Source organism: Diorhabda sublineata, chromosome 4 (genome assembly GCF_026230105.1).
Source record: "Diorhabda sublineata isolate icDioSubl1.1 chromosome 4, icDioSubl1.1, whole genome shotgun sequence".
NCBI lineage: Eukaryota > Metazoa > Arthropoda > Insecta > Coleoptera > Chrysomelidae > Diorhabda > Diorhabda sublineata.
The window spans coordinates 16,086,849-16,114,519 of NC_079477.1; the positions used below are offsets into that span (position 1 = coordinate 16,086,849).

At 32.5% G+C, this 27,671-nt stretch overlaps 1 protein-coding gene across 1 annotated transcript; it reads right to left on the reverse strand.

Annotated features, from left to right (window-relative positions):
* Positions 1–433: 433 nt before the first annotated feature.
* Positions 434–12,854, reverse strand: LOC130443201 (uncharacterized). The gene is made up of 4 exons (XM_056777718.1): positions 11,378–12,854; positions 10,323–10,507; positions 8,407–8,626; positions 434–5,107 (listed from the first exon to the last, which is right to left on the reverse strand). Exons 2-4 carry the CDS (start codon positions 10,431–10,433, stop codon positions 4,941–4,943), a joined length of 498 nt encoding a protein of 165 aa, XP_056633696.1. The 5' UTR covers positions 10,434–10,507; positions 11,378–12,854; the 3' UTR covers positions 434–4,940.
* Positions 12,855–27,671: the final 14,817 nt, after the last annotated feature.

Here is a 27,671-nt window from a genome sequence, read left to right on the forward strand (position 1 = left end):
TTTTCATTCCCGCATTCTTCCCTTTTTTCGATGGCATTCCAAGGAGTAGGTTGAGGCATTGGAATCAAACGAAAAGAGTAATTAGTGTCGTAGTCTAGACAGGCCACGGAATAGGATCACTGCTAGAATCACAAATGTAAGTACATCCCAATTGCCACTCTCTTGACAATTACTTTAAGTGGAAGTCGAAATGTCAAGACGCCACCAAATCTTAAAAATTACCCAGTTCAGTAATAGTGGAAACATCACAAATTTAAAGAGACATGGTGGCTGGAAGTGTACCAATGTCGGCTCGCCCTAGAATCTTGTCTTCTCGTCCAAAGAAGCAGTATTTTCCTGACTTGCGACTTGAATTACTATTTAGCGAGATTAATTTCACTAACATTGTTTATATGAAGATAAGATTAACATTTGTAGGATAAAAAACTCTATTTGAAACAATGTTTATTCAGTTTTTAATAATATTCTACAATATACAAAAACATAACAATAAAACGAGTTTTTCTAATGTCTATCTATATATAACTCATTTATAGGTAATGCTGCTATTAAAAATGATAACGTGGATAACGATTTTTAACAAATACCTATAAATCTATTAGTATTAAACTACATATGGACGGAGGTTTGATAAGTTATGAAAACAAAAATATATTTTAAATACACAAATTAGTTTTGTACATTATAGAGTAAAGGTGACGCAAATTGAGCAGTGGGTATTTCTGGGGACGATGTATTTCAAGGACGATTTTCGGCGACATTGTATGAATGAATTTCAAATATTCGATTTTTCAGTCAGTGCATTATTTCCTATCATCTTTTCGAAATAATTCATTTAGAACAGATGTTTCCAAACCCTACAGCTTTCGAGCTCCATAGAATCGAAGATCCAAAGAATTTCAATTTATTAACTTGTCTTAAACCAGTATTTGTTTTCTAAATAAGCTGATACTTTTAAAGCTAATTGATTGTTCTAGTGGTACTTCAGAAAAAACTCAAAAATATGATAGGCTGATGATAAGTGTATTTGCAGTATTTGGAATGTAGAAAGACAAACAGTACGTTCACTTATGTATGCGATACTGGCATCTATCAGTAATGTTTTGTTATTTGAATTACTCGCACTTAAACTTCGAACATACCTATATTCGTTCTTGAACGATTTGTCTGTTGGAATACTGAGGGAAGAGTAGGCATATAAAATAATAGAAAAATATGTGACGGTATTTCTATTCAGTTGATTCTTTTGACCTATAATAGTTGATAATAATATTGTTGTTTATGTATCCTCTATTATTTGTTTCATATTTTTTTATTACTGCTTATGTACAAATATCAATAATTCACTATACAAGCATCACGAGCAACTTCAGAGTTTATTTTTGGCAGAATTTTTCAATTAAACAAAGGAAATATTAATTGACGACAAGGGGTAACCAAGATATTTATTTCAAGGAGATACTATATTTGAAGCTCACTGCAAATATATAAAAAATTTAAGTACTTACTCGTAAATATATGTAGGGAGAGATGGAACAAACGTAACACAGAAAAACGAATAAGTAGTGTATTTTTTCATGGCAAATTCGATAAGAAGAATCTTCGATTGAATTTTTTTAATCTCGGAAATGGCTTATTATCATATGTTGCAATTTTGATAGAAATCGTGGCACCAAATTACAAAATCTTGTGCAGAAACGAAAGTATACATTCATTACATTAGTTCAGACAAGAAATAAAAGATTTTGGTCTCACGTTTTGATACTGTAAACATTCCCTTATCTAAATTATCAATTCAGTTCATTAGGCTAAAATTCTGTCATTATAACATATGTATTTTGTATTTCGTAATCATCAAAAAGTAACAATGATGTTGGAGATGTAACTGGAGACACTTTAACAACGGCCTTGGTGAAGAAATCGTACATTGAGCTAATTAGCTAATACACAAAATAATCCAGAAAGAAAACGAAAACTGAGTATTAATAGTATTTTTCTGGTTCAATGAGTTACATTTTTGAAAATAAACTGGAATACATTCATATTTTATCCTCATATCAAGAACACTTTTCTAATAGATAATAATGAGTAAGTTTTGCCTGAAGTATCAGAATCTGGATCAGGGTGTTTTATTTCTCCACTCACCTGGTCCCATCTAATCCTTGTACCTTCCAATTGATTGCCATATTTTTGATAGTGTCGGTAACAGGAACAAGTTTGAAAAATCTTCATGCAAAATATAATTATCCTCATCATCTTATTGATACTTGAAGTTTCACATTGAAAACGTTTCATGATTTTTCCACTTCTCTTTTTTACTCAATGAAGGATTAATAGACAATAAAATTAAGTTTCATTTAAATCTCCTTTTCACTACACCTTTGTTAATTTTGAATAGCACAATAAAGGAAATTTGGTAAATTATGGCCTTTGGAACATTAAGTTTGCAGTTTGTATAGTCGGTATAAGTCTGATGAAGTTCACTACATTGGATGTCTTACTGTTCTAGACTTGCACACTGCTGTTTCTGGGGAAAAGTAATTAGATTTAAAGAAGTTTCATCTGTTAATTTCAATATAAGCATAATGAAAACCTAAAACAGTTATCAAATTATGTGTTAAATATGGAACATCAAATATTCTGTTTGAACACAGTGCACGTGACGACAGGATACACACGAAATCAAGCAATACAAACATAGATTAAGCTTTCTGTAGAACAGTCATCGAAAACTATGTAATTACCCACCTCGGAAAGATTTACGTGATATATAAATACATACAATATATCAAATAATAATAATAATCAATACCAAAAGTTCTATTTACAGAATTTATACTACCAAACTAACATGTAGAATAATATTCTTTTATCCACGACCTTAATAATATCCATCATCAGATGCTTTCTTGATTTGACTATATTATATTGTTTTCATACAAAAAAAAAACAGATTTTCATAATTTTAGCATGTATAACATCACTAAATATGTTCAATTTAGCTCTGCACATAAAACAAAATTAAAAAAACAAATTTTACTGGACTAGATTTGAACACGAGACCTCCATTTGAATGCATTAACTCTGAGCTGTCAGCAACATGAATAGGTTTGTCGTATATCTTAATATAACGTATCATGGTTTTTGAATCAATTTTAATTTGAAGTAGCTCTTGGAACAAAATAAATTTGATTTGAACCTGTCAAAATTATTGTGTGTTTAGATTTCTCGCGTTTTAAGATTTTATATTAAATTATAACAAAACCAAAAAAAATGGATATAAAAAAATGATAGTGACTTCTCTTCAACACCACTAGAAACTAACCTTATTAAATTTATTACTAGAAATGTCAAGGAAAGTATAATATAATAGGTATGGCATAAGATATTTGAATTGGCAAAAAGGATTATTAATAAGTACATTCACACAAGATTTTTGTGTGTCGATTATTATGATTTTCGATAACTATATATTATATTTAAATCAACAATAATATAGTGTATGAAATATTTGTTAGATTAAAATAATAATGTTTCTAATAATGTAACATTAACTTATTTTCATTAAAAAAACAAAAATATTTAGTAATCGTGGATAAAGTATAGTATTCTACTCGTCTATAATGAGTTATTATTTACTTAATAATGACCCCTATTATACACTTGTGAATAATACACTATTCCGTAAGTTTTATCATCTTTCTCAACTGTTAGACTAATCAAACAATTACAATTTAATAGTACATTTTCTAAATTTCGTGTAATATATTTAATTTATTTACAATCTTGACTTTAAAATTTTAATAGAATATACATACTTCAGGGAGAGGGGAATGTACTCCCTTTCTTCCTCTTAAATATGTTTATGATTGGTGAACTTATAACGTGGTGTGTTACAACAGTAAATGTTTGAGGACAAGAAAACGGTATTATGACTTAAATATTAAATACTGCACGTTGTTAACAAAGAAATCCAGATGATTGATCAGTAGTACTCACCAATATTACGAGATGCTTTAGGTCCCTACGCGAGCGACATAAGCGACACGACAAGAGTGACAGAAGCGACACCAGTGGAACGCTTGATTTGCCAGAATGGTTAAACTTGTTCTACGTGCACTGGCATTACGGGTGATTCGTTGAATAATTCACTTTAACGACAATCTCCACAGAGAAAAGAAGGAAAAACTTATTGAACTTTTGAGTAATCTTTTAATGTTAAATTTGTTAATTTTTGATATGATATTTGAATGTGAATATTTGCCGAGATTTTTTTCATTTAGTACAAAAGCTTGGCCATTTTACATATGAAAAGTGTAATATAAGGTCAGAACATATTGGACTTTGGGAAAAACGATGAATAAAATAAATCCTCAATTTACTATAAATTTCACTATTAATAAGCTTGTAAATATTCAAAGTATTTATAGTGGTTAGGCCTATACATAGTGAAATTATAACACATAATTGATCTGCTAGTTACTTTTTAGTGAAAAATGTAAATATTTTTAAAATTTTAGGTTTAAAACCACTTTGATAATATTGAAGAAATACCAAATTTTTGTTTATATATCCTTCACTTTGCAAGCGACACCAGCGGCCACTTAGGACGCGGCTCTGCTTACACATTAGTTTGAGCTTTTGTCGGTCTTGTCGAGCTCCTTCTGTCGCCAACGTAGGAAAGGGCTTTAGAGACATGCTAAAATCAAACTTTTTAGATTTGCTACATACTTGTCTCTACTCAATCATCACTTATAACACATTCACCCGTCTTTATAGTGTTTGAGCTCCGTTCTCATAACCCCGTGATATCTCCAGCTGTCAGATATTTTATATTTGATCAAATTATAACTTACGTATATAGTTATTGACTTTCAGATATTAGAAAAAAAATGTGATTGATAAATATTATTAAAGTTCAGTTGTGTCCCTTAAGATATTCAAAAGTCTTCTTTTCGTATAAATGTGAACATTGCATCTGCTGAGAATGCTACGACGTTAATAAATGCAAAGACAATTGAAGTTGTCATCATCGTTAGAAGGTGCATGTTTGGGTGGTAGAAATAATGTTTCATCAAATAAAATCGATCGACGGTTAGAAGAATACCTAAAATATATTATTAATTGAAAATATAAATAATCAAACAAAAATGGTTAATTATCAACTTATGGTGAAAAAACTGATGGAAAACATATAATCAGAATATTTAATCAAAGAAGGGTGTAATCATCTCTTGTGCAGATTCTATTATTTATTAAGTATTTGAATGGATCATGATCAATACGAAAAAACAATTTATTTCAACAAAAACCAAGTAAAATGGTAACATATTTTAACATTTCTTGGGTAAACTTTTCCGATGGAATTGTTAATTGTTAAATAATTAATACTTTGAATATTATTGACAGAAGCATCCTACTAATATTTCTGTTACTACATTAACTTATGTCCCATGACGTCAGATGGCGTGTGGTTGTACCCCTGTTAGAATATATTTTTAATTGATCTCCTTTCAAATAATGCCCCTTTAGGTAGTAGTATATTTATTCCAATATCTCAAAACTGGAATCATTTCTAGTAGGCAGAAGTGAATAATCGTTGGCCCATTTTTTAGTCTCTATTGCGTCAAAAATTCAGTATTCCTCTGTAACATTCGCAAGTTACAGTTACAGAAGATAACAATAACAATGACTGATGAAGGGTAAGTAACTAGTTTTCTATTGATTGATTGATTAAACTTTTGTCTCAGGTGGATAACCATAGATCTAACTTCCATTTCCAGTAATAATTTTGGTTATGAAATCCGGAAGTACATGAAGGTGATCTTCCAATTATTCCTTATGAAGCGGTATAACGAATCGTCCTATTAGCACTGTATATACAAAACGCTTTCATACGATCATATTGGTGGACATTTGGGAACGCTTGAAGGTAGTTTAAGAATCATAGACTCAAGTAGTAGATTATCTCATGAACAGGCGAATAAACTAAGATATGATCTAAAAACAAGTGACAAGACAAATCAATGTTGGGATCGCAAAGGATTGATACTGGGTTCGTGATGGTGGCTATTACCGAGCGATCTCTAGAATTAACGCAGCCGGAATTTAATTAAACAATAAGACGATAGATGACAGACCCTGAACTGCAGCTCGCTGTGGAAAAAACTGAATTAACGTTTATCACGAGGAAACGCATACGGACAAGACTGCACTTGAGGATGGAAACAGACGATATTTATACCAGAGCCGAGTCAAGTATCTGGTACCACATAGAAAAAGGTGCTTTAAAAGAGGCCGAGAGGATAGTATTCTTGAGTTGCCTAAGAACAGGGTGCGCTGTTAGTGCGCTCCTATCAAACTGTCTCTGGACTGGCTGTCCTGGTGATAGTGGCCTGACTATTGTGGAATTTTTGGCTTTCGAGAGTACAAAGACAGAAGAACAAATATGTTTATGCTTAATAAAGTACCCCAGTCCGTGTGTCGAAATGAGGTTCGGGAATGTAAACCTGGACGCAAGCGACTACTTGACATGATGATGTAAGATACAACGAAAGTACAGACTCCTCAACTGGTAATAATATTAACACGATCAGGAAAGTAATTGGAATAAGCACATAACTGAAAAACGGAATTAAAGCAATAAACACCTGGGCAATGCTTATCTTACCTTATTCATTTAGAGTAATCCAGTGGATTAAAATGAGCGTACACATCCACAAACAGTAGAGCATTACATCTGTATTCCTCCCTCCAAATAATATAGCAACGATTATAAGAAGGTCGAAGTTTGGTAAACTTGAATAAATTCACTAAACTACGAGTCATGACACTTCATCTGGACCACAAAATGAAACAAGGAAATACACCGCACTAGCAGATGACATGAGGCAATGTGAAAGATAGAAATAGTTGACATTATTTCAGTTGTTATTCAATTAATGATCCTCATATCACCATAATTATTGAGTGATTCTAAGAAACACAACTTTTCACAAATTGTGGGAATATAAAAATATATACATGTAGAATAACTAGAAATAATCATTAAATAACTCAATAAGATATGTGTCTTAAAATTATTCATAACTTTAAACCACGAGGCAAAAAGGCAAAAAATAATATTAATAATTATAATAAGTATTTTTTTGAAATTTCTGAAAGTCGGTGGAGAAATGTTATTCATATACGAGGATTTATCAAAAATTCTTAGCCTACTATAGAACAAAAAAAATTTCAATGTCAAAATATTTTATTACTCAACACATTTTCCTCTTAATTGGATACATTTATTACAGCGAACCTGAAACGTCTCTAGACCTTTCAAAAAAAAATGTTTCTTCTTGCTATGCAAACCAAACCTCCACAGCTTTTATTACCTCCCCGTTGGATGACCTTTTAAACTTTTTTTCAGATGAGGAAAGAGATGATAGTCGGACGCTGCCAAATCTGCTGAATAAGGGGGGTGTTCCAATAATTCAAACCCTAAATCACGAATTTTTTGCTATCCTTTGGATAGCTTTCCGCATATTTTATCCAAAAAATCAAAAATGGTATATGGCAATACCAAAAAACCAAAGCAAGAACTTTTCCAGCAGATTTTTGGACACGAAACTTCTTAGGTCTTGGAGAACCAGAGTGTCGCCATTCCATCAATTGTTGCTTTGTTTGTGGATCGTAGAAATGTACCTAAGTCTCATCCGTAGTAACAATTCGGTTTAAGAAGTCTAAATCGTTTTCAAATCGAACACAGATCGAACGCGATGCTTCTACCCTTGCACGCTTTTGGAGATCCATTTTGCAGCATTTTTTCTTATGTCCAAATTGACGTGAACTATATGATGAACGCGTTCGTATGAAATATTCACTGCCTCAGATATCCGTATTAGCCCAATTGGACGACGGTCTGATAAAATCATGTCATGAACTGCATTGATATTTTCGGGGACTGAGACAGAAACTGGCCTTCCCGATTGGTCATCATCTTCAATGGAAAATTTACCTCTTTTGAAGCTTACAGTCCAATTTTTCACGATCGCATACGAAGGACATTAACCACCAAGGGTATTAAGCATATCTTCGTAAATGTGCTTACCTCTTAACCCTTTTAAATACAGGTACTTGATGATGGCTCGATACTTCCAATTTTTACAATTTCACTGGACATTTTTTTTCTTTTAATTCATTGCGTAACTCTGACAGTTTTAATAAGTTATTGTTCATTGCTATGGTAACGCAATATTTTGTTTATGCATGGTCTGGGCTAACTAGATATCAATATATCCTCCTAATAAGTTATTTAAATCGAGAATCAAAATATTTCACTTTGTATAAAAATCCATTGTTTTCACTGATCCATTATTATCAATATACTATGTAATTGAAGAACTAAAAAGTGTTACTTACACGTTATTAGAAAGAGAGCAGCTCCCATTAAAGCGAACAATGAGACCGTTCTATACGGAATTCTGTCACCAAGAGACCTTCCAATAATTAGGACACCATTAATTACCATGAATCCTGTGTAAGCGGTGTACATAATTCCAACGTGAATCATGTGGGTCTTACCTAAACCAGAGGTCGTTGCAGGGTCATAGATAAAAGCCATACAAATGGCACAAATCAACTGAAACATTAGATCTTATAATGTATTTAATTAAAAAACTTAGTTGCTGTTTTCAATTATTCCAAATAATTTTTTGTGTTGAAAAATTACCAGGAGCTGATCTATCTGTGCCAAATAACAAATTAATAGTCGAATATGTAAATAAGACATATCAATTATTATTGTTGTAATATTTCATATTGTATAAAGTTGAGTGAGTGTAAGATCTTGGAAAAACTATTTTCCAATTAATGTATTAATGAAAATGAGGTAAAAGTGAAAGGGCTAAGGAGAATGTAAAAATAAAAGATAAATTTAAAATATATTGGATACAAAAAGTGGCGAGGCATTCTAGAGCTAGGTAGACCGAAATTTCTTACTCCTCTTCACAAAACCCAATCTCTCAGGATTCTTGAAACAGCAATGAGTTTTAAGAAGCTAGTGAAAGCTGTAGCTTGGTTTCAATAAATATCGATTACTTTTTGTATTGTTGCGAGTTGCGAATGCAATTGAGGTATCTGGTGCTATCTCTTGAAAAGATATGAATTTATTATTTTTGAAGTAACAAACTTCGACATTTCGCTCCGAGAATTTGCCATCCTTGTAGCAGAATCTATTGTGACAGCTAAAGCCCAGAACAATTAACAAGATTGTTCTAAATTCCAGATGAGACGATTACTATATTAAACTGTAGGGTGACGACATGCAGTCAGTCAGTTAGTCAATCTTGATCCGTTAGCAGTACAAATTGATTCAACAGCAATATAGTTAAGGCCAGTATTCACTAGATATTACTGTGTGTATATATCAGTGTAAATAAAATACTAGGGCATTTTATGGATGTTTGAACTTCTATCCTATGATCGAACGAACAACCTCACTCCCGTCACGTGAAATTTGGTGTAAGAAGTGAAATAGAAGTTTTGGAAATAATGCAAATTACAATAGAAAGGATGTTTAGTGGGTGGTACATGATGGCACATCCGGAAGGCACCTAGATACGAAGAGAACGCCAGTAAACTTGCGACAACAGTTTCACTTGATCCAACGCAGTACAGATGCTAGAGAATTACGCAGAAAGTGCACAGCCTGTAGTGCAATATAGGGTCCTCAAACCCAAAACGGGGGTGCATTGAAACTGTAAAATGCTGGTGTACTCTGAGAGAAAATTGCATTTGATATAGCAGGCCCGTTTCCAGTGACCCATAATGGGATCAAGGACTTTCTCGTAATCATGTACGACTTCACGAAATAGCCCGAAGTTTTCGGAGTACTGGATAAAGAAGCAACGATGAAGGCGGAAAAGTTAGTCCATGAAGTCGTCTGTCGATATACCCTTGCAAATTCACAGTGACCAGGAAAGATACTTGTAGTCACAGATCTTCCAAGAATACTGCAAGATGCTGGATATACACAAGAAAAGAACTAGCTCGTATCACCCGAAGTCCGACAGAATAGTAAAGTTATTTAACCAGACCCTGAAGAGAAGCCTTACCAAGTTTGGATCAATTAATATTGGGTCCTCCAATAGTGAATTCCCTGACAAATATAAAAATATATGAAACAACACGCATCAATCGGTAGTTATTTTGGCAAAAGTATTAATTTAAACTAAATTTTTTATTGGTAAATTATATTTCAAAGAAAATCAATACTTGGAATATATTTTATTTATGATCATAAATATAATGTTAAATAAAATGTTGTTTGTACTTACCAATTCTAAAATTTTAACACCTAAAGGCCATTGCTCTTTAAATACAACCTTAAAGGGTTTTTTAGGCTCTTGAACTTTGACGTCATCTTTAGATTCTAAGTCCGTGGACATGATTAAAATTTTTGGTATTTCATAGAATTCGGGGCTTTCCACTTTGACGGCAATTTTTGTATTTTATTTAGTAACTAAAATAGAACAACAAACAAATTAGGAACATAATGTTTGGTATAACAAATTTTGTAATAGACTAACAAATCTAATGGAAGCTTTCGAATGATATGATAACTAACTCCTGATATATACTGCGTCCACAGATAAATTATCCAAATAAAGCAGCGAGAAGGAAAAAATCGGAAGCAGGACCATTTTATATTTAAATTTACCATTTTAAAAATGATAAACTCTGACATTTGATACTAATCTCTGATAACAACTGCATTAGTTATTTCAATTTTCTTTTGTTTCTAAAGTTATCAATCGCGATGGAGAATATTTTGATCTTCTTCTTTCAATGCATATCCACTAATGGATGTTCGCGATAACATTTTTCATCGCTTCTCTATTTCTTTCGGTGTGTATTAAGGATTGTATATCGTGTAGTCCTGTCCACTAACTGTCGCAGTCGAGATATTTTCTTCCATCCGTTTCCTCTTTTTCCTTCAATTTTACCTTCGATCAGTAGGTGCAAAAATTGATATTTGTTGTTTTTCCAATTTTCTTACCAATTTTCCAAGAGGCCCTAGAGGATATAGAAATGGGAATCAAAGTTAATGGGACATGGATTAACAATATCTGTTATTCGGATGATACCGTCCTAATCACTGATAATATGCACGACCTACAACAACTGGTCAATATAAGGAGTACAGAACAAATCAATGGACCTACACATCAATACCAAAAAAACAAAATTTATGATTATTTCAAGAAACATAAATATGTTTTTTAAAATATCTGGGAATCTGGCTCCTTGAAGATTGGGCATCAAACAAAAAAATAAAATGTTGCATTGAACAAGCCCGACAGGTATTTTTGAGATTTCAAACAGTGCTTACCTGTCCCGATTTTGATCTCAACCTACGACTGAGGTTCGTGAAGTGCTACGTTCGGTCGATGCTTCTCTACGGCATGGAAGGCTGGACATTGAAGACGACTGCGTTTAACAAGTTGAGGGCTTTCGAGATATGGTTGCACCGCAGAATCCTTAAGGTGCCTTGGACGGCTAGATTGAAAAACGAAGAAATTCTGAGCCGCATCGGCAAACAACGTGATTATTTGAAATAATTAAGAATAGAAAAACGGCGTACCTAGGGCACATTATGCGAAACAACAAAATATTTTGATGATTTCAATTCATGAATCAAGTTTGTTAATGTAGATTACGAATAATTCTATCATAAATGTTTGTTTAGGTAAGATAAAGTGTTCTACAGAGCTATTCAACTGTTTCGCTTCTTCCACTCCATCGATTTGGTAGTTTTGTTTCGAAATTGAGTCTTTAGCAAAATATATAATATATAATAAATTCTAGAATATCGGAGAAATCGACTTCAATGGTGCCAAAAACAAATCAGGAGTGAAATCAGTAATAGATAGATATCGTCTACTTGAGTACGTCGTACTGTTAAAGTCATAGTATGGATTGCCACTGCTTATGTTTAAAGCTCATATCTAGTATTTATCAAGTAATACGAATACACATCGATACATTCTAGAAATATCAGAATCTCATTTAATTCCTTATCTCAGGACGCTCAATTTTCAGCAAAATATATAACTCACTTATATCCAAACTTTTTTCCCAGTCTCAATATGAATGAGATGTTACTAATCGTTCAAGGGTTGGATCATTGACAGCATAATCTTCAAATTCTGATAGATAGATACATAAAGTAGAGGTGGCATGGGATCATATAACTGCCCCAGGAGTATTTTGATTACGAAATTACGATTTATAAAATCATGGAGCTTCGAGTCAAATTTTTATGATCTGTTTACCATTGGTCTCTGAAGTGTATATCAAAACACCACTTAAGCAGTGTAATTGTAAGTAAACAAAGTTCGGTATGAATATCACCAACGCTTCCAAAAATTCCACTAGTTTGTTCATTTAAAAAACGTTACGGAATGTTGAAATATATCTTTGGTCATAATATAATAACTTTGAAGAAAATGAATTAGTTAAGAACAAGAAATGGTCGGGACTCGTTTAAACAGACGATTACCTATTTAAGAGCTAATTAAATAACTCGAAGACTCGTACAGGTGAAAAAAAGATGAAATATTCACATCCACCTTACTAGATTGAGCACCATGCGACTTCTGTGTCAAAAGCGAGATGTTCTGACAGCCCTCCAGAGACATTCCGAAAGAATTCTTCTAGAAATGCTTCCAGTCATGTATTCAGCGTTGAGATGCCAAATTTCTTGCCAATTGATGTGCATTAAAGTAGATTAGAATGTTATGTTACCTTCTCACGTTTTTAATGAAATAATTCATCTATTCCATTCCATCATAATAGTGAATATAACTAATTTACTAGGGAATTGAAATAGGTTAATAAAAATCAACCTAGGAAACGTACACACTTAGAAAACATAAGAAGATAACGATCAGCTACAAGTACGAAAACTTACATGAACCAGCAAATCCTTAAAATACGTTAACATATTGATTCTTTATTAATAGAACTATATTGGCTGCTTGGTAAAAAACCAATCTCCTACTAGAAAATATGTTTATATTATTCAAAACACTATAAAATCACCTAAAAACATGAGATACGCAAATAGAATTCCTATTCCAAAAACTGAATAACATCTAATCACTTCAACACACTCTTGCTCCTCTTCTACAATTCCAAAGCGCAACAATATGTGAAAAGAATTGGTCACCAGACCTAAAACTTTGTTCTCTTTTTACCAAATTATGCTGATATGATTTCTAATAAGTAGGTACCTAATAGAAAAGTGTACGAATTTTTGGTCTACATATGAACTGAAAAAATATTATTTCTGATAAACCAACAACTATTAAGTATTAAATGAGACTAATAAGTACAAAAACATAAAATATTGCCTTACAAATTACGAGGCTTTTTAAAACATTATCACTAGTTCAATTTCATTTCTAACTTAACACATAAAAATATCTCCATATACCTGTAAATGATGCCGATATTTAACACACCTTGAACATTAATTATTTCAGTGAACGTATTTTAAAAACCTGACTACACAGAATGAATAAATGAATGAATGACTGCTTGAATGCGTATCCCGAATCGACTCATGGTTTAATTAACTTCGTTAACCCTTATTAAGTAACCTTAACACCCACAGTCATAGAATTATTTTTCTCCAGAACGTAAGATACGAGGTGACGAATCGTCGTCACACAATTACCCTAAATGTAAAGACTATTTAATGTTTATTGTTAATTTACTAAGCATTAGTTAATTCAATTGCATGGATTAAATTATATCGTTTTTGTTTTGATTACAATAGAAGTTTTGAAATACTTCAAGAAGAGTGTGAGAGTAATTTTTTTAACAGAAAGCAAAAAATATATGTGAAGTTCCGTTAAATAATAAGAAGCGACTACAGTAACAATTTGTTACAAAATAAAAAGAATTTATAGTGGTTAGGTTGAAGAAATTCATTTATAGAAAAAGTTTTTAATGTCATATCTGTAGAAATTCCATCTACATATTATATTATCTCGGAGATTCTTACTAATGATGCTTTATAATTATATACTGAAAACTGTTACACTCAGAAAAATAATTTCTTCACTTCTCGACTTTAACAAGAATTTAAAAAAAAACAAGTTTTTCTCTTAATTCATATAAAAACTGTTCAGGAAACAACGTCAGGAATGTAAATCGAATTAATAAGTTAATCTCACGTTAAACATAAAAGTGTGGTTTGTTCGACCAGGAGTGGAACATCCATAAATAGAAACGCGTAGTAGAATCGAAATAAGTCGAAATTTGGTTAGTTTCGCTATATTCCTACAGAAATTTTCACGTCCCCCAACCCCTTATAGAATCGACTTTGAACCGTAAATGATACTTTTAGAATGTCATTCAATCATTTTTGTTAAACAAAGATAGTATTAGCAGACAAATTTCCTCTATGATGTTTGATGAATAACTCGCGATTCATTATAGTACCTAACCTAATTAACACTTCAATCATAATAGATCAAATCTTCAATACAATAACTAAAATTGAAAAATGTATGTATCAAATGATCGTTGAGTAACATAATGTGAATGTGCATAATGAAATTATTACAAATAGATTAAGCACACATTTCAATGGAGTTATGGAAAGAACTGACCCCAAAATTGAATAGTTTGGGCCAAGTTGAAAGATCTGTAGAGGAATGGAAAAAAACTGACAGGCTCGAAGCTAAATCGGCTTAAATATATAAATATAATCATGGTACCGGTGGAGATCTACCTATTAATATAACATTTACATCCTAGAGAAAAAACTTTCAAACTTAATTGAACCTGTAGCAACTCATGGAGAGTGTTAGTGAGAAAGATAGATAAAATACTTTATTAGGAAAACTGAATGGGATGTGTCAAATATTAGATTATATACTCGTAGGATATCATTATACTTTTTACAGGTCTGAAAAGGTAGACAAGTGAACTTACAGAGAGAAAAACAGAATGTAGGCCCTACTGGTTCTCAAAATAAATGTGAACAAAGTATGATTACTTATAATTACTTAATTATAGGATTAAATGACTCAGTTGTTTTTAGTCACCCTAAAAGAAATATTGAAAAAACAAAAAACAGTTCAAATAATAGTATAATTGATCTGAACAGTATGCATGGAGATATTTTGAGATTATCGAAATATTAATGAAAAAATTCATAGAATTGCACATTCTTTTCAAGTACTTGTCGATCATTCTATAAATATTGTCGCATCGCTTTCAAAGGTTTTCTACAATAATAATTATAATCATCAAAGTCTATCTGCAGTACGCAGCGCACAATTCACAGTCTGCTTAGCTCTGCATTCGTACTTTCAACACAATTAAACGAAATATAATATCTGTTTTGTTAGACTTCGTTCAGCTCAGCATACCATCCACTCACAATATCTCCGTCGAGAATGTGCTACAATACCAAATTGAGTTTGATTTAGACGCAGTCGTTCAGGTGAATTCACAATGCGTTAATAAGCTGGTTGTGTCTCTTCGTGAAGTAATAACAATGTCAAAATTTCGTTCTGAGGAAGATAAGCAATTGGTAGATATATAGAGAATTGTATCAAATTAAAAGTACAAGTTACAAAGATAGTATCGATAAAAATAAAATTTTCCACATATATCGGCAGAACAAGCGAGTACCACTTATTTTCTTTTTTAACAAACCACTTTACTGAAAACTGCGCACTATACTAACAAGTCATACCCTAACAAAATCGCTCAGGTTGGAATCATCATCATGTTAGCGATTTTGATGAAAATATAATTGTGCCCAATCGAAATTTTGTATCACACAATTGCTTGCCGTGTCAACTGTACTGTAACGATGGACATAATAAAGCAAACTGACTGATGTTAGCGTACCATCGAGTGGCAAGATGGGCGTTTCAGGGATAGACATAACGAGGTAGGCTATTGAGGCCGTGAACAATCGCTGTAATTGTATGATTATAAATGGCTGTGTTCAGTTTTTGCCGTGGAGTTTTGTAAACAGTACAGCTCACTTTTTGTACAAAACTGAAAGCTAGCGTGAGTTGCGCACGATTGATTCTGCGGTGCGCATGGGTCGTGCACTGCGCACTGTTCTAACAAACCATACCCTAACAAAATCGCTCAGGTTAAAATCATCATCATGTTAGCGATTTTGATGAAAGTATAATACTGCCCAATCGAGATATTGTATCACAGAATTGCTTGCCGTGTCAACTGTACTGTAATGATGGATATAAGAAAGCAAACTGATGTAAGCATACCACCGAGCGGCAAAATGAGCGCTTCAAAGATATGCATAACGAAGTAGGTTATTGAGGACGTTAACAATCGCAATAATTGTATAATTCGAGCTTTATAAAAAGTACAAATGACTTCTTGTACGAAACTGAAAGCTGCTGTGTAAGGGTACCAAAAAGTCGATTCTTTGGTAAAAGATGGGAATGAAAATATCTACAAAAAATGTATTTAAAAAAAAGTTACGGAGTGAGAGAAAATTTTCCGAATGGCTTACAAGGTCATTAAGCAGAACAAATCTTTCTACAGCTTTGAAATCTACCTTCGCGAACTGAAATATACAACTTCCCACATCCGTGCTGAAATTTTCTAGAAATAATTGAATCCAATAATAACAATAATATATATATAATTCAATATACTTGTTGATGAACATCATGTTTTTGTTAATGAATCACCAAAAAATAGCCGAGAATAACATTTGATTCCAAATGAACTCAGTATCCAATGGTTGCAAATTGAGAGAGGTTCTAGCAAACCAAGTACGTGATAGTACAGAGAAATGAAAGTATAATATCTTATTGAGGATACTAACATTCTTGAGTTTGGTACTAGATTTTGCATTGGTGCACGATACACTTCAAAAATCACTGAAGTTGGTGAAGAGCTATAACACCCAGATAAACATCAATTTCTAGCTAATAAAAATTTTTTTTCAAACACGTTTTTTGCTTGGAAATATAATCCTGGAACATATAGTGAATAAGCTGTGATATCTGTTAGCATTAAAAGTGTCATGGAAAGCTAACTTTATGGAAATCCTTATGCATAGTCTATATAGACATTAAGACAATACTTTCAGCGAGGAAAACAGCCATTTGCAACTCACTTTCAGCTGAACAATCGAGGGAAACTAAAAGTATTCTGTGAGAATATCTTTAACATTTTATTCACTTTGCTAGAAGTTGTGGAAATATCTCAAGAGTATGCTTGTGTTTAAAACTGATTACTGATCGCAGAGAATATTTGACGTCAAGGACTGTCAATGCTTCGCTTCATCACATTAAAGTACTTGGTATAATGGCAGCTTTGAGAGAAAATCAAAGAAAACCTTTAGAAGCTTTGGATATTTTATGTTAGTAAAAATTTTGAAACTTGATGATTTCATAAAAGTCTTTCATTGTGGATATACTGTAACGAAATATAAATTGAGATATGCAATTCATCTAGAATAATGTATAGGAAATTTTGCTTGCAGATGTTCGATTTTTTTAAATGCAAACATTGTGCTTGAAAAAAGCAATTATTTACTCAAGTGTTCATATTAAGAATATTTCTTAGCACCTTTCGGAAAACTCTTACCACTCCCGTTATTTGCACAAGCACTAGCGAGAAATGGTTAGAGCAGCGGCTCTCAAACTTTTTTAGTGACGGAACCCTTTTGGAAAGCGAAATACTTGACGGAACCCTACAATAAAACAATAGTCTCTAAAAGTATATTCTTTATTAATAAGCATAATAAACGTAGAATGTAACATATACTTATTACTTACTTACATAACAAGTGTAATAATAGAAATAGAAGATATTAAAAAAGAAAAAAAAAATAACTAATGGGAGGTACGAAACTGTTTTTTATTTTTCATTAATTGGTTGATATCAGGTTTGATAGAAGACAGTTGAAGTCTCATATCAGGTTCGGCGTCCAGTCTATTCCGGTATTTTGTTTTCTGCATAGGTTGAGAATCCTGTTTCGCAGAAATATGTTGTTGGAAATGGAAGAAGAATATTCAGAGCTATTTTGGCAAGCATTGGGTATTCATCACGGATTCTGCACCAATAATCGTTGAAAGATGTCGTTTCGAACAATGACTCCATATTTGTGTCTGATGACATTTCTAAAAGAGATTAATATATCTCATTTGACATATTTTCGGGCTTTTGCAAGGTGGGTAAAAAAGGATTATGAATCCATGAATTCAGTTTCAATTTTGTATTCTGTTCTTCGGGAAAATACTTCTCAAAAGATGCGCGCATCGAAGTGTGATATTGGACCAATTCTTCAAATACATCATCTTGAAACATTTCTGAGTCGTTATCGCTAACAAACTCACTGAGTAACGTAAAGCTTTCTATTTCTCTCTTACTAACGCAAATAATCCAAAAATCTCATTTTCTTTTAAAGGCAGTTATTTTGTTACAGGCCTGGAACACTGTTGTCTGTTTACCTTGCAATGATAAATTTAATTCGTTCAGTGCTGAAAGATATCCGCCATGAAAGACAATCGGAACAACCAAGATTTATCATACAAACGGTTTTTCAAATTAAAAGAAGTATCTGAAAGAAACATTTGTAACTCGGCTTTAAGTTCAAATAGCCTTGTTAAAGTTTTACCCCGAGACAGCAATCGCACTTCTGTATGGAGCAGCAGTGTTTTATGTTTGCTACCATAATCTTCACACAATAATGAGAACAATCGAGATTGTAGTGGTCGTGATTTGATGAAATTAATAATTTTTACCGCTTCATCCATTATTAATTTTAGGTTTGACGGCATTTGCTTCATTGCTAGTGTTTGTCTATGCAGGAGACAATGACTGGAACCACAATTAGGTGCTTTTTTTTGTATTCGTGACACGACTCCTGCTGTTTTACCCGTCATCACCTTGGCCCCATCTGTACAAATGTCAATGCAATGATTCCAACTGAGATTATTTTCTTCAAAAAATATATTTATTTTAGTAAAAATCTCCGGTAGTGTTTGTGGGCAACGGTGAACACATAAGCATGTCTTCTTCAAAAGAACTTTCATATGGATATCTCACGATAACCAGCAAGATAGCCAGACCAGCGACATCAGTAGACTCATCCATTTGCAAGACGAATCGTGTTTTTTGTAGACGTGTAGCTAGCTCTTGTTTGACGTATCTTGCCAGATCATGAATTCGACGTGAAACAGTATCGTTTGATAGTGGCACAGTAGAAAGATGCTTTGCAGATTTTTCATCGAGCATACATTTTGTTATGTCTAACACATATGGTTTTATTAAAATCTCAGCGATAGTGTGCTCTTCACCTTTTTGTGCAATGCGATAGCTAACTAAATATGATGCCTTTGTGACCTTTTCATTGATAGTTTGGGTTACTTGCATCATAGTTTTTTGACTTTCCAATAACTGTTCTTTTTTACGTACAAAAAATTCTCTATTCTTGTCTTTAGACTCCGGGTGTACAGTTTCTAAATGTCGGCGCAACTTGGCAGGTGCCATGGAACTAATAGGAAGCAGTTTATTACATAAAATGCAGAGAGGTGAGCTGTTGAAATCAACAAATCCGAAACTGATATATGATTCATCATACTTCCTTTTTTTCGCCTTTGAAATGGTGGAACTTGACGTCGTTGCATCATTATCATCGATAATTGCTGTACACTCCGCGCGTACTGCTTTTCAACATTCGGCTACTTGTCAGGGTGGTGGGGTCAAATTAACGCACGATCGTTACTGAGTAGAAGAGTTTAGTCCAAAGAAGATATGTACAAAACTGATACAATCAGAATACAGCAGTAGAACAAAAAAAACTTCGTTTCTAGCAAATAGGTACTTATCGCTCCGAACGCTAATCGTCGACTGACTCGAGCGTCGAAGCGCGGTCGTCGCTTTTATAGTCCTAGCCTCGATCTCGAACATTCTTAAAAATACTCGAGTCGGCGCCTTTGATAAATAAAAAGCCGAAATAAAAATAGAAATACAAAAAATGCGGTGTAAACAATCTCGACTTGTTTTGAAGTTATATAGCCGAAAGTCGCTTGTTTACAACTATAGCGTCTAATCTCAGCGGCGGCTTTTATCAAAGTGACTGCGCGCTCACAAGTAGATATCGGTGGTCGGGTTTCATCAAGACAAAGGCTAAAGCGGCTTGGGGATCTCATCGGTGAGACATAAAGTATAAATAAATCACCTTAAACTTAAGTATTAAGTCTATTCTTTTTATCTAGGCGCGTGCCGTCCTGAATAAATATTTGGGCTACTGTAGAGATATATTTGTACAGGGATCGGTGTAAGTAAAGAACTTGCAATAGGTTTGCCATAAAGTTTTATTGAAGAGCGGCGTGATGTTAAACTCTCCTCGTAAAATGCACTGTTTCAAGTTAGAATGAAATTACTTTACTGTGCTGGGTGGCGACTGAGTTCTAAATTCTTGCGGAACCCCTACAGGGGTTTCGCGAAACCCTAGGGTTCCGCGGAACACACTTTGAGTATGGCGGGGTTAGAGGATGAATGTAGATCAGTAACTATGTGTATACTATATAGCCGCATCCGTACTTTTTGTCTCAATTTATACTGCCCACGATTAGAGTTCGGTTTGACTGCTCACCACTGGCTTCAACATTTGAGCTGGTGGAGAGAGTGCCAACACTTTAATATCGTATTCAACAACGAATTGCAATTTTGTTTCAGTATTTGTTCAGGACTGTTGAAGAAAATTTTCGATCACTATTTATGTTTATTCCAGGCAGTATGAGAGTATAATAATGTTTTACAAACCACTTTATTGCTTATCTTTAGACCAGATTTGAATTCCATCAAACAAGTTTGCCGTATACGTGGGCTCGGTTGAAACCATTATCTACAAACAGTTACAGACAGTTTCTAAGCCAACACATCTTTCCGAACTAGTTGTGTGAACACTTGATAAATCCAAGCTAAACTTGTTTTGCTTTTATTTATTAACTTTATCTGCTTTTTTTAATCTATTTCTTTAATCAAAAACGATGCACCTCTTGAAGAATTTTATCTGCATTCTGAAATATAGCACAAATTCTATTGACTTTTGCATATTATTTATTCGAAAACAGTTTCGGATTTTGGTTTCTTCCAGGATATCATCGAAATCAGATTCCAATGCAATAAAATCAGACATTTCAGACTCGTCAGATGAATTAAAATAACTAATTTTACTTTCTTTCAAAATTTTTTATAACAAATTAATTTGTGTTGTAAACACAGCAGAAAAAAATGCAGCCGCCAAAAGATTCGCAAACATTATTGACAGTTAGAAGACCATCAGTGAAACATTGTTTGAAAACAGAATCCTGACTGTTTTTGGTTAGTTGTAAATAGTGTGACAACAAAGCAATTGACCACCTCTTTTGTCCGTATCAAGACTTGTACAGAAATTGCCAAACACATAATTCGAAAAATGATGTCTTCTGGCTGTGACAATTCTAATGTCACTTGAGGCACAAATAATAAAATTAAACTAATTACAGTTTTTCGATATATATTTATAATTCATAGATCATAGTTGAATACAAATATCTCTATTTCATATACGTATATAGGCACTTTAATTGCAAAGTAATTCAAGTAAACATGAGTTATGATATTGGACTCCAGTTGCCCTAAATACCAGATTGATCCAAAAGAGAACATCATTATATATGTAAAAATTTCACATCCATCCATATTATATAACTATAGAACTAAGACAGCTCCAAGAATAAGCATACAAACTGACTAAACTAGCTTGAAAATAATTGAACAATAACTAGTGACTCTTAGAACCATGGAAAAGAGCATGGAATTTCGAAATATTTAGAACACTAAATAAAATAATGCTGAAGAATAAGTTATTAGAAGTTTTGCTTATCTTACAGTCTGGATAGTATATTACACTACAAGAGCCTAAAGCTGAATCTTCCCTGCGATTAAGGACGAAAGTTCATACTTACGACTGAGGTATGAAGAAAAATCAGTTTACACCCCGAAGTTCATTTACACTATAAGTAAAATAGTCTATCAAAAAAGATGAAACTAAAGCAATTTCGAAACTAGCTGATTATTATTAATGAGGGTGAACAGACGAAAATATTATGTTTAGCTGTATTCCTGGACTTTTCGACTGCGAACGAGACCAGAGATTGAAATATTGAAGCATGTTTTGCGAATACAGACTTATATAGCATATACACTTGGCTGACTGTTGCATTTATTCTATTCCTATAATATACCAAATGCTAAAAAAAACATAATGGCCTATTTTTATGCCTACACGAAAAAAGAATAACTGACAAAGAAAGAAGCTAATAAAACAAAACTGAGCACGGGTGCATTATTATATAGACAATCGAAAATTGGACTCAATATCCAACAGCGCTTTGCCAAATTCAGCTGACTTACTATGAGCTTAGACTTGTATTAGACAGAATACAAACAGAAAAAGAAGCATCTAAAAAGGAAAAGAGATGAAACAAAGTATGGAGTAAATTGGTGGTCTTGAAAAGCCTCACGTTACATATATATCTGTGACTCATCTAACTAGGGATTTGGGAGTGGAATGCTGTTAAAATGGAAGTGATCCAGTCTCACGATCAACGAGGAATGGAAAGAAGTATCAAAAATATCAGAAAGTACAAACCAGGTCATTTTTCGGAAGTCTAATGCGAATGTTTGATTCAATTACAAAATTGAGGGTTATTATATTGATTCCACTCATTAATAAAAAGAAAACAAATTAAAACGGTTCTTTTCTCTAATCAAAATAACGTTTGAAACCTAACCGGAATAAGGAAAATCCTATGCTCATTATTTTTTAAGACTAATTTAAGACAATATAGATAAGGAATGCTTCTGATTGATGGACAAAATTGTACCAACTGATGTTTGCCATCAAAAGCTTATGTCAACCAAATTTGAAATAAAGACACTCTTGGTTAAAAAATAGCTGTCAATGTCTAATTAACTTTGATGTCAATTTTACTTAAGTGAATGTCAAAAATGTGTGTTTTTGTTAAAAATTAATATTATTTCGTGTTATATACTATTATATAGTGCCACCAAAATGCACTTGTATAATGATACCCAGTATTTTCAATATCTGATTTATCCTAGGTTTAGTATAATTAGATGGATAGAATTCGTAAGTACATGCTGTTATCAATCACATTATTTATCTTTACAATCAAACAATCAAATTTGAACAGTTATCTCAAACAAATTGGCGTAACTAAATTAAAATAATATATAAATTAAACCTATTATTCAAGAAAATTAAATGTTTATTATATATTTGTTCAAAATATATGAAAATATTTATAAATAGCTCTTATTAGAAATATTTCGGAATAAAAAATCACCATAGATCCCAGCTTATTTAAGTTTTTTATATAAATTGTTATAAAAAATACATAGTATGTCATTTTGATCTAATCACGACCATAACTATGTTTCTTAATGTATTCTTTTCTATTTCCAGATATTATGTTTGGTGTGTCTTATCTTAGCAATCATGGTATTTCGTTCCAACGTGTACATATTAATAAAAGTAGTAACTATATCAGTATCAGCAGCTTTCGCTTTCATATGTTTTTTTGACGTCATAGCATGGCTGTTCCGCTCCCCAATTGGTTATGCAGCTTGGTTGATGATATCTCTATCAGCCTTTCTCTTTTTCTGCCTATGCGGAGGTTGTATATTTTTTCTGAGGAGAGTAACCATGGTGTATTATTTTTATGCTATGGGATTCTTTTTCCTCGCCACTGCCCTTGCATTTTTATTCGATTACATTTGGATGGCACTGTAAGTATTAAATTATTCATTATGATATTATCGTTTACTATTTGCAGTTCATCATTAGATGGTTATATAATATCGACATTTTATACTATAATTAATCTAAATTATATTTTTCTACGTAGGTGCCTTTGAGCTCTATACATTTCTCTATTTTTTTTATTCTCCTAAATAAGTTTAGCCGATTTCAGCATAACAGTTATTTATTTGTGAGATGATTAAATCGTCGAAGTCTAATCTCTTTCTGTTGAGCTATTTCTTTACTTTTGGAAACAAGAAACCCTCATAGAATAGGGCATTTAAGAGAGCATTCCTAGCATGATCTATAGATTTTTGCCATATAAACGCCCTTGTCCAACTTTTTATTCGGCGCATATGGTCATTAAATTGACTCAATTATTCAAATATTTTACCCAAACTCATAGCTTCTATAAGAATCTTTTGCTGAACAGTTCCTATCTCCAACTCTATATTGTGAAATTTTACAATTATATTGCGTGTAGCGACCTCAACATCTGTCGTGACAACTAACCACTTATTTTGCATAGAAATTATAATATTCAACTTCCATTGTGTTTGTTAGTGATTTTCGCACATACTCTACCGGTGAAAAGTTTTTGCCCACACTACAGTTTGCATGATACACAACAAATAAAGATAATTTGATCGTTTTTAACAGATTTGGAATTTTTGGAATAATATAGTAACAATAAAACTACAGTCTGTTATTGTTACATATTTAAATTTTTGATTAATCCACTTTTGCTTTTATTATTTCGGTGCACAATTTTGACATTCTCGTTAATAATTTCGACAAATAATCGTCGTCAATTCGATTCCCATCGTTTTTGAATATATATGTGAAGTGAAAGTAGGACACTGCTTTCTGATTTTCCTGTCCAATTTGTCCCACAACCACTCAATCGGATTAAGATCGAGTCAAATCATTACTTTCAAATCAATCTTTCCCTATCCCATATAGGATTTTACGATGGGCTCAATATAGGCCCAGACTTGGGCCAAGTATGTACAAGTCTGGCCCTGTTTGGAAACAATTATTGGCTCAGACTTGGTGAGACTATAGGATGATAACAATGTCCATCGCTTGGTTTGCAAGCTTGGTCAAGGCCTGGTTGCCTAGATAAACCCAAGACTGGTCTGCAACCCTGAGGCAGGCTGGTTGCTTTTAAAAACAGATTTTTAATATATCGTTAATAAAATTATATGACAAATTTCTATTAATGCACTCTACTAATTGATGTACATAAAAATATTAGTTAAATAATTACATATATGTATAAAAAAATGATACTATCTTTTATTCTTCTATGCATAAAAGAATTTTATTCATAAAAAATTATTACTTTTAATGTTAAGATATCTATTATGGATGAAAAATTAAAACAAAACTCTATATAGTTATTTAGAGTTCTTCCCAACCTGGCTGACTATAGAATGGTCGAGATCAGGTTACCCAGAGTTCAGCCCGGCTTGGGCCGTTATGATTTGCCAAGGCCACGGTCCCAGCATTGGCCCAAGCTAAGCCCCGTCGTCTGGCGACTCCTACATGGGATACTGTTTGCTTCAAGGATTACTTGAAATCGTTGTCAGGCTGGAAGATAAATTTTCTGCGGATCAAGCGCTGGCCAGAACATTTACATTTTCCTCTGATATTTTTATATATCCTTCATTTTTCAAAATCTGTTATCATGTCTTCAGTTGCTCTTCCTCCAAAACCACCCCAAACCATCATCGAGCATCCGCCGTGTTTTAAAGTCGGGATTACATATGGATATAACATCTATCCTTCCTTTGATTTGCGCACCAGCTCTATTTAAAGAATAATAAACATATCAGTACTTACGCCAGTACTTGCAAGTTTGAACTTGTCGCACACACTGACAACATATAAACATGTGCTCGTATAAAGAAAAAAATACTATTATTTTTGATTTTAAAGACACCGTTCCGACCTTCGCTTGACAATATGAAAGAAAAATGTCATTTCATTATTTTGAAATATAAAGAATAGATCATGGAGTTGGAAAACCTTTTGACCGATGTTGTAAATGAAATGACTTATAGCTTGTATAAATTTTGTCATGAATCAAAAGCAAATACCTATTAATGGAAACAGTGTCACCCTTCCAGTTACCAAGTAATAAATTCAACTCTCAGAAATAGAAAAGTTGCTAAAATATCTTTTGTGGATAGATAAACCCGCCTAAATGAATGAATCCCGTGAAATTGCTTAAAGGGACATATACCTATTACTGTACATCAACATGTTTGTTGATACTATTCTTTTCTATGTAGGTTATTAAATCTAACAGAAAATCGTTATGCTTTTCCCACATTTTGAATAATAGCTATTAAGGTGGATACTGAGTCTAATTATATTAGGCTTCGTTTTCTGCACTATCAATTTTGTTCTTTCTTGTGTTTACTTTATAGGTAGACCTTTTGTATGTTTTTCTTCTTGTGCATTGAGTGCAGGAAATCCCGAGTCGACAAGCCTTAAAATTTACGCTAACAACTTTGATTTCATTATCAAAGTTCAGGATAGGATATTTTCTTAAAATCAACGTAGTTTTATGTTTAGCAGAGTAACGTCTCCGTAATGTACTGAATAAAATACGAAAGCGCCTGAATGTTCTATTGATTCCCAAATCTCTTTTTACTTGTATTTCATAAAAACCCGACATTAGTTGATCTTTTGTCTAGGATTATTCGAACTCGTACCCCCTCCATTTTTTTGTATATATTTTGTATATATTTGAACCTATTAAAATATTTGTTATTAAGTAGACAGTTATAGTACATATATTGTGACAGGGTTTGTACAATATAGAGGGATAAAAGGCAACTAAAAGCAAACTCAAGGCAAGACAAGGGAAGATTCTAATTTTGCATTAAGAATATTCAAAATCAGTTATTGACTACTAAAAGTATTCTTGGTCAACTAATCTATGGAATATGATAAAAAAATTTTTATTATTTTCATTTTTATTAACATCAAAGTAAAAACCTAACAAAACATTTGAATCAATATATTTCAAACTACTGAAACATTCGGCATTAATCAAAAAATTTTTAATTACACTGGAAATTCGTTAAATTAAAAAGGAAAATTAGATTGTATTTAGTTTCTGGCCATATTTATTTTACAAGAAATTAGTCACTCAAAACGTAGATTTATTGGGAATTTTATAATCTATAAGTTTAGTCCTCTATTTTTCAAAGGGCAACGTTCAAAGGGTTTAAACATGGTATCAGTCATACGTTAGGATACGATTTGTGAGGTCATATTCCAGTTATTTCAGAAGATACAAGAAACTTAAAAAAAGAAAAATATATGTTAAAAAGGATAAAAACTTTTTGTTTTGTATCAACTTTCATGTATATCCTATAGTTTTTTAAACATAATTTTTTTCAAAATTATGCATTCTAAATCGTTCAAACTTCCAGAAATTATTATTAGTACGTAAATAAAGTAAATCATCATTGGATTTTATTTTTATTGCAATTTACCAATTACCATTGCTAAGGGTGAAATTGAGATTTTTTTTATAATAAAAATATTTTATTTTGGCTATAACTGTCATAATTTTCATGCTAGAGAGCTCGAATAACACTCAAAGCTTTTTAAAAGTACTTTGAAAAAGTTCATATGCAATTCCTTCAAAAAGTTGATCGATTTTTCATTACTCGACAATGAATTTTAAAAAAATTTTTGTTCGATATGAATATTCAACTTTCAATAACTCGGTTTGTATTATGCCTAAAGCAAATTTCAAAAAACCAATCTTCTCGTT